Source organism: Notothenia rossii (genome assembly GCF_949606895.1).
Source record: "Notothenia rossii genome assembly, chromosome: 4".
Classification (NCBI taxonomy): domain Eukaryota; kingdom Metazoa; phylum Chordata; class Actinopteri; order Perciformes; family Nototheniidae; genus Notothenia; species Notothenia rossii.
Window position 1 is genome coordinate 29,077,827 of NC_136902.1, and position 12,372 is coordinate 29,090,198.

A 12,372-nucleotide genomic window follows, 5' to 3' on the forward strand; every position below is an offset into this window, starting at 1 on the left:
TTTGTCTCTTGTTCATACAGTGTAAACAATTAGTGGAACAATCCGTTTACAGCTCTGTCATTTGGGACAAAACGTCCTGCAAATATTAGAGGACGTTAATAAAGGAGGCACTGTAATCACAGAAAGATTCACAAAACTTGAATGCCTTATTCTTGGTGATATCATTGAATAAGTACGTAAAAAAATAAAATGCACATAGATATATTTGCATATGTGTTAAAAAAATAATTTCACTTTGACTTTATTCACCCCATGCTGTCCTGTATTAATTGTGTATCTGTTTATCCTTGATTGATTTGTAACAGAAGGAAAAGTGCAGAATTAATTCTCCTTCCTCAAAGAGTTTGGCAAGTAGACTAATATGAACCCTTTCCAGCTTTGTTTTGAACTACCTGCAGGCCAACACCTCATCATTTATACATGAAAACACCCACTGCATGCATGAAAATGTCCAAATGAATACGATGAAACCTTTGTGAAGGCCGTAAGACAAAGGCTTGGTATCTTTTATGTATTCTAACTGTAGCTTCTTCCTCATTATGGTAGTAGTTGAATTGATTTCTCGAGCTTATCTATGTGCTGTGAGATGAGATACACATGTTGCATTGAAATAGCTCACAGTGGTCATGGTTCTTTTCTCGACTGGAAAGAAACGTTTGGTAACAGTGCGATAATAATATAAAATGATACCAAACCATCTGTTCTACAGTGCAGTGTTTTCCTTAGGAACAATAGCTTTTGTTCTCCTCTTCGTCTTGTGCGTGGTTGAAACTGAGCATCAGGTTGACTGATGACCTCGGCTCTTCATCTCATCCGCTCTCAGGAGATTTCGCATTTTATCTGAAGCTGCTGCTAATGCTGGTATTCTGTTGAATGTATTTCCTCCTGAAGTTGTACGCATTCTGTGGTGTTCTTGTTTTGTCTTGTTTTCTGTTATGTATGTTATCTACATGTGTGAAGCCACGCAAAGACGAAACAAACACTGCTTTTAAATTGTGTTACTCATATCTTTACATTATTCAACTCTGAAGAAAATGTCTTAACTGTGTAATATCCATATTTATATGCTGTTGTGGGGTTTCTTTTGTTGAAAAATGCAGATTTTCTTATTCAGAGCTTAATGTGATTTGCCTTTCAGCTTTGATCCACCTGGTTCTTTATCCACTGGGATGTCCTGTGACACGCAGGCTGTTTTTCAACCTATGGTTAGTAACACCCCCTCCTTTCAAACTTCTACACATTTGATTGTTAAAAGACTGAAGACTTTTTATATCTGTGAAATGTTACAAAAACTAAAACATATATTAGTTATTAAATGGAATAAACCATTGTTCAGACTTTCATAATACTGTACATACATAATACATGTATTTCCTTTCAGTGCAATCAATGGCACATTTTGTGTTGTGTTGACTGTTCTTTACCACATTGGATTTAAAACTGAGTAATTAACACATTATGGTGTTAGCGTTTTATTTGCGTGTTTTTACATCCACATCAGATGAACAGTGTAAGAGTTACACAATGGAGTCTTGGCTTAATCCTGTGGCTCTGCATATCGTAATCTTAGATATGTATGAGCTGTGCAAGGCAACAAGAGGTACAGAGGACTGAGATATTCCCTGCAGCACCTTTATATTATTTCAAATAAGATCTAAAATGATAGTTCAATCCAAAAACAGTACATACATGTAACCTTGTGAAGAATGAAAATATTGGAAGTTGTTAAACTTGTATACAGCTTTCTTCTGTTTCTCATCAACAAAGTCAAAAGAACAATCTGCTCGCTGTTATTCGAATTTAAGAATCAAATGTCTGTGGATTTATCAAATATCAAGGTTATGGTGTTATGAAGCAACACATTGTCCCATTATCTGATCACCTCAGATCAACGAGGATCTGGAGGGAGAGGTCCGGTTTGCATCAGCAGTGTGTCCCTTCTCTGTGCCCGTCAGATGCACCATAAAGAAATGTGATGTGAGTCATGCTGTGTAGCACTCCTAGAGGAAATTACATTCAAATGACCTATGTTATTTTCATGCTTTGCTATTTTTCTAGCTTTGCATATTTTTGTGAGCGTTTGGGTATACCACATTGTATTTATTGGCCTTATAGTAATATAAGTAAAAATAGGATAAATAAAGTATCTATCTATCTAATATAAGGGAAAATTGGAACAATAATTATGGAACAAATATGAATGTTATGTATGTTAAACTCTGTACTTAAAAAAATCTTCATTGCTAACGCTAATTTCTGTATATAAATGTATCCTCTCTCTAGATGAAAGTTGACAACCAGTTCATTGACTTTGGTTCGCACGTAGTCGGCCAAACTGTTTCATGGACTATCACCTTGACCAACAAGGGAGCTCTGGCCAGCCGCTTCAGCCTGGACACTTCCGCGTGTCTCAGTCCAGAAACTAGCCACGTCCAGATGGCATCCCATGTCTCTGCCAACACCAGCCAGGTCAGCCTTTTGATCTGAAACTCGAGAGTTGCTTTTTGTGATGGCCTTATGGAGAAAATGTAATGCTACAAATTATAAACTAGATACAGCATAATATGATGAATGTGTAGTCAATTCAAATAACCAGGTCCAAAGACACTCATATAAATAAACGTTCATGTATCAAGTCTGATGAGTTGCTGTTTGCTGACAGGAAACAAGCAGTCCAAACACAACATCTGACAGCCAGAGCAGCTCTGTATCCATGGGGACTGGCAAACTCCAAGCAGAGGAGGAGAGTCAGGAGCTGTCTGAGCACCCAGGTAAATCTGTTAAACAGTTGGGGCCCCGGTTTGAATCCAACTAGGGGCCCTTTGCTTCATCTCATCCCCTGTCTCTTTCCCCCCTTCCTAGGTTTTTACTGTTGTGTTTATATAATAATACTAACAGCAAAACGGCCCAAAACATAAAACGTTTTAGAAAAGCACAAACAAAAGTTGTTAACATTCAGTATGCACAAAATATTATTAAATGCTCATTTTTTTGTTAACCCTAAATTCAAATTCTATATGAATTTTTAAAACTGGAACTGAAACCTGTCACTCAAAACCCAATCCATGTCATGCTAACTGGTGATGCTCCATTTGGTATAATTTCTTTCCTTTTTCTCCGCTACCCATATGTATCATGACCATTCCACACAACATTTCAGTACACACTCTCACTCCATAATCGTCCAGGAGCGACGTTTGGTCAGGGTCCCGTGGCGTGCAGTTGTGACGCTCCTAGGCTCCTTCAGCTTCATAAAGGGACGCAAATAGCTTTCAACTGATTGCAATGTATTCCAATCTGCGGCGAGATTTGACGCTCATGGAAGCACGGCATTCGTTTGTGTCGGCTGCCCTTAAAGGCAATGTGAGCGTCCATTCCCATTGGATAAAGGAGAATTGTACACCCGGAAGTAAGTATTCCCCTTACTGTCGATTGATTTTACAGTGATATCTGCACTACTCATCGACTAAAAAACACCAGATTATCCTTGTTAATTACACAACATTGATTGGTTTAAATTGTGTGCAATGCTTTTGGATTTTTCCCCTTCGATTCGGAGAAACAAATATTTTTTCGGAGTAAAGGATGGCAGAAGACACTACACTACCCAGAATCCCCAGCTATCTTTTAGGACTAAACCTTGTGCTCTGTTTGACAAACCCCGTGATTAGTTCTCAAGCTCTATGATTGGTTGACCTCCAACTGCATTCCATATGAAAAAAAACGTTTCGTAAAAGATAAAATCATACTTTATTCAGCAGTGCTTTCTTTACTCTTTGAAAGTCATCACATGAATGCATTGTAATAAATGATTCGACTGCATTAAATATATTACACATCGTATTTATCTACAGAGATCGGGCTCAGGATAGACCGGAAACTATTCTTTTACCGTTCAGTTTGAATTTCACAATAAAGTTAGTAGTAATATTTTGTTTTGATATTATTGTTTTTTATTAACTACTAGACCGCTGGGTCATGTTAAGACCATCTTTTCTGTGTTGCTGTGGGTTTTTTCCATCGCTTTTGTGTTACAAATATCAAAACAATAACTAAATATATCCGTCGTAAACTAAACCAGAAACAGCAGTATATTTTATTTTGGTAACACTGTAAACTTCACAGCTTTTTAACCCAAACCACCTACTGGCACGTTATTACACGTTAATGCAATGCAGGTAGATTGTGTTGCTTTTTAATGACTGTTTAAAAAGCCTTTTTCTTAATGTCTTTTATTATTATTAACAACTTGTTACTTGTTGCTAGGGACGCTGCTATCGATACTGTGTTTCGCAACATGTTCTCTATCTATGGCACGTCTCTACTGGGAGTTGTAGTTTTAAAAGACGTTTTCGTATTTCCCATAATAAGAAGTTGCCAGTATACTGTGTACATCCCTGGAGGTTTAGGGGATAGGAAACACTCAAATTTAAAACATAAAATTAATAAATGGGTGAAAATTGCTTGTGCCCATAATGGGCAGCATTAATATATACCCACATGCCAGCTAAGGTCAGAAGAGCTTTATTTAACAGCTGGTCTTATGTTTGTGACCCCTCCTGTTGTTCATTAATAAGCCTGAAACATGCACTTGTCAAGGTTTAGAGGCAAATTTTGCAAATATGGCAGTAGCCATCGATCATCTTAAGATAAGATATACTTTATTGATCCTAAGTTGGAAACATTTGCGTTACATCAGCATGTGTAACAGTTGTAAATATGCAGTGGTGTTTATTTGTAAATCATTTAATATAATCACACAAATTCTGTGTTTTATATTTAATAATTCTGTGTTCTTTATTTATTGATTGTTCAATACCTGACAAGGCCGGAGATGAAATATCTATATACATCCTATAAGAGTATAATACATATGTATAATATCAGTTAAAATAAGTGCTTCAACATAGTTAACATTGCTGGAGTTATGCACAAATATTGATAGATGTCTTGTAATGCACTATTGAGGAACCTGCGACCCAAGTTTTTCATTCATTGCATAACTACACCGTTTGTGAATATGATAGTCAATAAACCTTAGAAAATCTTGAAATCTTGAAAGGGATGTGCAAAATAGTCATTATATACAGTCTTTAATTAACTATTAGTAGAGAATAACGAGTAATGAATATACTTTATAGGGATCCTATTAATATCTAATAATACAAATAATGAAATTCAATAACATGCTTTAACCACCAGGTGTCCCTTTCTATCAGCTGTGCACCTTTATGGTGTAAATACAGCCTATCTACCAATTGGATCAAATATAAAAGTCAGCCGAATTAGTGTTGATCCTGCAAGGAGACTTATTGTGTGAAAAGAAATGTAAGATGTTGTTTAATTGCTGATATATTTATGATCCACGTCACGTTTTCAGTGTTGGCGGCAGTTCCTCATGTTTGTCTAGAAGTCTTCTCATCAGGGCTCTATAAATAGAGAACTACGGCAGATATGTAACATTTAATGCAGCCGAACCGTGTATTACAATGCCGTTATGTGATGACCTCCAAAGAAAAAAGCAAGCACACTCGGAATAAAGTATTATTTTATTTTTCTTAAATGTTTTCGGTCTATTTGTTAATGACGATGTGATGTGAGATTTGAGACTGGAATTGCACATGCGAAAATAACGTATCTTTAGATGCGGATTTTGTTAAACTAATACGTTTGCGCTGTGGACCAACACTATACATTGACGGGGAAGGGGGTAGCAATAAAGATAACACCATTAAACAGTTACACAACATAACAGAAATAATATCGATAGCAGCGTCCCTAGCAACCACCTTGGTAACAATGAAAACGTTCTATGGACGCAATTTCCTGAAGTAATATTCGTAATAACTAGCAAACTAAAGATCATGTACATCCACTGCACACATAATCTGAAATAACAACTCATATTTCTCGCATCAAATGACATCAAAACGCATTTTAATGGCCAAACTAACTTTAAAATAGGCATTTTCCACCCAGAATAAAATGAAGTTCGGCCATGTTTTTTTTTTCTGCAGGGAGAAATTTGAAGATCACGTGACATAGACGCCAGCCATTGGAATGAATGGTGAAAAAAAAACGGGGTTTGTCAAACAGAGCACAAGGTGTAGTCTTAAACGATAGCTGGGGATTCTGGGTAGTGTAGTGTCTTCTGCCGTCCTTTACTCCGACACAAACGAATGCCGTGCTTCCATGAGCCTCAAATCCCGCCGCAGATGGGAATACATTGCAATCAGTTGAAAGTTATTTGCGTCCCTTTATGAAGCTGAAGGAGCCTAGGAGCGTCACAACTGCACGCCACGGGACCCTGAACAAACGTCGCTCCTGGACGATTATGGAGTGAGAGTGTGTTGTTCAGTAATATCCAGGTAAACATGACAACATTAATATTTCTCTATAACTGTAACTAAATTAGGCACAAATACAAGATAAAAGGTCAAGATAAGCAGCAATTAACTTGTACTAACATTGTAAGTTTGCTAATGTTAGATAGGCTAACAAACTTAGCAAACAAACTTTAGCACAACACATACTGTACAAGCTAGCTAGCTAGCTCCAAGTTCCAAACTCCAAGTTATTTGCTCTTTGATGTCACTTTATAAACTTAGTTATATTATTTATTTTTTTACTTGGGTGTAATTGGTTGAGGTTCTACAGGTTTTTCACATAGATGAACACACAACCCAGTCTCACGGCATTTCGTGTTATAGTCACAAAATTAATGTAATCTATTGATTCGTGTCCACCAACACGATTTTTTCGTGTCACACAGAACGATTTTAAAAGCAATGTATTTCTATTGGTAGTATGTTTCGTGCCTTCACCACGTCTTTCTGTCCAGTCGGGTCTTGGAATACCAGAAGCTGTTTGGTTCATAAAAACATGTTCTTCCTCAATATCTTACCCTAAGCCTAACCCTATCCCTTTTATTTAAAATTGTATAATGTCTGAGTTTTTTTGCCGTCCACGAGGAAAAGAAACGGGGCTCAGAGCCTCAGAATACTGAAATCTGTATTTAAAAAAAAAAAATTCCTTCTAACTTGTTATTATTTGGTGCAGGCACGAAACATACTACCATTAGAAATACATTGCTTCTAAAAGCGTTCTGTGTCAGAATACTGAAATCTTTATTGTTTTTTATCTGTTTTTCCTTCTAATTTGTTATTACTTACATTGCTTTTAAAATCGTTCTGTGTGACACGAAAAAAATGGCGAAATGGTGTTGGTGAACACGAATCAATAGATTAATTTCGTGACTATAACACGAAATGCCGTGAGACTGTGTTGTGCTATCGTACCCTGGGCCCAGGAGTTCAAAACTTTTAATCCCTATCTGATCAAATCAGATTTGGATTTTGGGGAGTTCAAAACCAAAAAGCAGGATTAGGATCACTTTGATATCCGATCAGATCAGGAAATCCAATCCAAGCTTTAATCTGGATCAAATCTTCAAAATGGGTGGTTCAGTTTGATCCCAAAAAACTGGATTATCCTGATCCCACCAGAGGGGTGGATTTCCAGTGGATTACCCGAGCAAAATGTACTGTACAATTTATTTTACAGTGATGCAAATTAGTTGCTTTTCGGCGCCTCCCGCTTTTTTAACGCTGATTTGGGTGACTTGTTGTGGAGAACCGAAGAGTTTTCGTTTTGGGGGGGGGGGTCCGTCCGATGGACGGACGGACAACTTCTCACTTCAAAAAAGAAGAAGAAATCTAGATCGCAAAATAATTAAACAAGCGAGTGCCTGTTTTTCCAGCATAGGTCTTCACGTGGTTATGTCTCGTCGGAAAGGAGTAACGGAGAGTAACGGAGAGCATCGGAACGCCGCTCCAGCTCTTCAAATATTGCAGTACCCATAAGCAGCCGTACACATGCCGCAGTGTTTGCGAGGCTGTGTCTTTAGTTGTAAGCACAGTGGCGATCTGTTGTTATTAGCATCTGGTTAGCTAGCTATGCTAACGAATTTAAAGAGCTTTTCTACAACCAGGTGGAAGAGAGCTCTCTCCTGAGAGGCTCAAATAACCTCAGCTCAGTGAGGTTAAGGCACACCTTGATATGATCATTATAGTTATTAATGAGACATTAGAGACTAAATTATTAACAGGTATAACATACTATATGACAGTAACAAAAAAAAGTTGTTAAAAATAACAAGAATAGAGTTTGAAAGGGGAGAGTGATTTGTAAAATATCCAAAAAGAAAAATCTGCTTACAGTTCTGTTTCATATGGGTGTTGAAAGATGTATCCATAGATCTCCTCATGTTGCTCTCAAAGTGCACTAGATTGATGCTTTTAACTTCAATATTTAAAAAAAAAATCTTCCCGGGGGAGCATGCACCTGGACCCCCCGAGAGGAGGTTAGGTCCCCCCCACTTAAATCATGTTCACATGGATAGGATACTAAATACATTTGCACACATCTTGTGTCCATATCTTTCTCTTTTGGTGGTCATGCCACAACAGTGCACGTTAATGCATGCATGCATGCGTCAAACATGAGTCATGGTGAGATATCTGGATTAAGAGGTTGCTTTTTCTTTGCACAGCATGAAAGAAAGGCCTAATGAATGGGCTGTGATTTTAGTTATTTTAAGCAGAGGTTGAGTTCAATAATTTGTACGGCCCTCAGAGGATGTTGTACAAATTGAAAGGAAAAAGGTTCCCCACCCCTGCTGTAAATAATAATAAAAACCCTTGATTTATAACTTAACATCTCTGTCTCCTATTGATCTGAGTAAATTATAAAGAATAGCCAGTTAATTGAAGGATTATAGCACAGGCCATTGTCAGATGGTATATTACGCAGTTTTTTTCTGCTTCGAATAGTTCTCTCTTTTTTCACCATAACTGTGTTTGCATCACTGATTTTAAAATATGTTTCAATTTAAATAAGATGGCAACGTTTGTTAACTGAAATAATACACAATTTTTAGCCTTCATGGGAAATACATTTTATTTTTTCCATTTTTGCTCACGTTTGTGGTGGCCTATTTTGTTTTCAACCAAATGTTGATGACATAAATGTTTATGCTCATAAAAGTATCACAGCAAAGATTGTCAATCACAAATGTAATTTAGATTAAAGTAAAAGTATCTTCAACAAAAAAAAAAGTCCATCTGTCATCACCTTTCAAATAAAAAAATATAATTAGACATTATAGATGTCTCTGCAATGTGGTCTCTTGTCTCCCTTGTATTATTTTTTATGTCCACTAGATGGTGATCGGTAGGATTAAAGCATTGATATTGAGGATCTAGTCATCTTGAAAAATCGTAATCTGGATCAGGCTGATCCTATCCTGAATTGCTTTGAACTCCAGGGACAACATTTGGCCGACTTGTCTGATCCTGGATCACAAAAAATGGGATTTCAAAATCTGATCGGATCTGATTGAGATTAAAAGTTTTGAACTCCTGGGCCCAGATGATTATCTCTGTCATACCCAATTTCAGATTTCACTTTTTCCTCCAAGCTAAGGTCTCTAAAGGGTCCAACAGTTTAGGTTGGCCCCAAGCCTGGAGCTCTCTAGCTAGACCCTTCTCCTCAGAGCAGCTAAAATGGCTGTAGACTCCTGGTGTCGTTGTATAATATTTATCAGAGTTTTGAACAAAATCAATGCCAACTATAAGTTTGCAGTAGGATGTAGTGACCTTTTCAAAATGTAACAATCTTTAACACCCACAATCTTTCCCTGGCCTTAGCCAAGTGTTTTGAATGCTAAACAGCCATAATCAGGCTTTAGTTACAAGAAGCTATGTTGTAGGAAGAAAAATAGACTGACAGAAAATCAGTTTTACGTTTTACTATTATGTTTGTTAGCAGAGTAAGCATAACTTCATTGCTGTTTAGCATCCAAATAAGCGGAGGAATAACGAAACATCAGAGACAGTGGCATTTCATTCAACGGACACTCCCATTGGAAGCGTGGCTTTATTTATAACCTGTTACGCTATTGGCTTCCGGTCATGCAAAACAAATAAAATTGGTAACAAATCTACCTGAATGTTAACACCCCCACTTGATATCACATTTCTGGTCTTTTAACAAATAAAAACATTATATGGTTCTCTACCTTACAGAAATTGTTACTCTAGCTTACAGGCATTATTACTCTCCAAACATAAACTTTGCAAACTTAATCAACTTAAACTTTGGTGCAGGTTTTGTCATAACATCTACCACCATCTGGTCTGTTGGACAATAAATCTGATTTATTTTTCGTGAACACAATGGTCAGCTGGGTTCTGTAGGAACTCATTTTCACTCAGATATTCATGCAACATGTTTTTCCAATTTCTGCCTGACTGTAAACCCCGAGCCTGTTTTTCAGGTTTCAGGCTCGAAAATGACATTCCCAGAACAAATGACCATATCTTCCCTTCTAAAAGGGTTAAATTAATAATCTTTTTTCTCAAAGTAATGATAAACCTGTCAGTTGGATGTAGAAAAGTCAGATTCAATATAGATGTTTTTTATTTTAAAGAAAATTCAGATTGAACATGGTAAAAAACTGTAAATTATAGTGTCCGTCCAAAGAATATTTTGTACTTATAGTGAAAACTAACCTTGGATGATGGGTTAGTAGACTAAAAGCTTTAGGAATCCAAAATAAAACATATAATAAGTACCCTGTATCAAGATTGATGCAAAACAAGTGATATTTGACATTTTTAGACAGATTTAGCAAAAAACCTCTTCTGGGGCCATTTGGGTGGATTTTTCATATCTCTGGCTCCCCCTGCTGGATTTTGACATGTGACATCTCTTTCTAACCGTCAGAGCCAATGGAATCGAGGGGAACTCCCACATAGTCCTTATTTGGTCATGTGTGTGTATTATACTGCCGCATAGCCAAGACCGGAGGCAGCAGCCACTCTGGTGGCTACCATTAGCAGCTAACTTTTGCCCTGCGATTTTTACAAAAAAATGGAATTATGGATTATAAATAATTCCAATTATTGCCCAGAAACTTTATCAACCTATGGATTAACCGATTCAGCCGCGTTTTTTCTCGTTTTAATGCCATTGAACACGTCTTTTGATCAGATTAACAGCTACGGTGAGACGATCTCCCTAGAAGCTACGTAAAGGTACGTGTTGTGATGTCTGTCTTTGCTTCCCCTGTCGCAAGTTCGGATCACTCAGTGATGATACTATATACCTAAATAATCTGTGGAACCTCAGCTTTAATCGGATATCTTGTATGTGCAGCTACGATAAGTCATAAGTGTACTTTCATCTTGAGTTCTGTGCCAATGTCCGTTAGCATTTTTCGCTAAGGGGTCATTTAGATGCTTCTTATGAGACTTGTGTTTTTTGTTTTGGTAAAAATGGTTTATATCGTCAGTTAGCTGAGATTATTTCCCTTAATCTGGTAGAACACATTAATAGGTTCTTAAATATTAAGATCCCCTGAGACACAGTGTCCGGAAAAAAAAAACAAGGTCGGCGGGGACCTTGGGGCTTAACAGGCCTATATAGTGACTTTTCTAGCTTGTACACCAACTTTTCACCTTTACTGGATTTGACCTCAAAACCTTCTGGCTGTTCCATGTATATCTCACAGTCTATTGGTGCATGTAGGTAAGCAGTTTTAACATCCATTTGGTATAAAATCTGATTTTCCTGTGCTGCTTTTTGCATTAACACTCTGATACTGGTGAGGTTAGCGGTCGGTGAAAATGTCTCATCATAGTTTTCACCCCTCTTCTGACTGTATCCCTTGGCTACATATCGTGCCTTGTATCTTTCGGATCCATCAACATTGGTTTTGATATCATACACCCATTACCCCACTGCTTTCTCACCTTGAGGTAAGTTGGTCAGGATAAATGTGTCGTTTTCTTTTAGTGATTGCATTTCCTCATCCATTGCAATAACCCATTGTTTTGACTCAGATGAAGTTACAGCTTCCCTAAATGTTAAAGGGATATTGCACATTAATCTGTAACAATAGTCAATATTTGTCAGTAGCTGATTCTCACTTTCCTTACCACATACACTGCCACATAAGTAAGTTGGCTTCTTCCTCATTCTTGAAGGATAAGGCCCAAGCTCACTCTTGTCGTCTTCTGTCTCTGTTACCACAGGTATAGATACTGGACTAACGTTAGTATCACGCTTGATTTTGCCAGATTTGTTCTGTACCTCAAAGTCATCATCAGAGACGGTTTCTGTTTGTGTTTCTCTTTCTGAATTGGTCTTGGTCACAGACTTCACAAGTCTAGATTTTTGCACTTTTCCACTGTGAGGGAAATAGACCATGTAGGCTGGACTATTTTTGTCATATCCAACAAAAATTCCCTCCTCACATCTTGAGTCCAGTTTCTTTTTGTCTTGCTTATAGGTATAGCACACTCACCCAAA

The 12,372-nt window shown here is 37.4% G+C and overlaps 1 protein-coding gene across 4 annotated transcripts in view; it reads left to right on the forward strand.

Annotated features, from left to right (window-relative positions):
- cfap74 (cilia and flagella associated protein 74) overlaps positions 1-12,372 on the forward strand; it is an 88,726-nt gene that overhangs the window by 37,013 nt on the left and 39,341 nt on the right. For all 4 annotated transcript variants that reach the window (XM_079674862.1, XM_079674865.1, XM_079674864.1 and 1 more), the window contains exons 15-18: positions 1,139-1,205; positions 1,888-1,977; positions 2,284-2,469; positions 2,663-2,771. In XM_079674862.1, the coding sequence (XP_079530988.1) occupies positions 1,139-1,205; positions 1,888-1,977; positions 2,284-2,469; positions 2,663-2,771 (452 nt within the window). The remainder of the gene's footprint in view (positions 1-1,138; positions 1,206-1,887; positions 1,978-2,283; positions 2,470-2,662; positions 2,772-12,372) is intronic.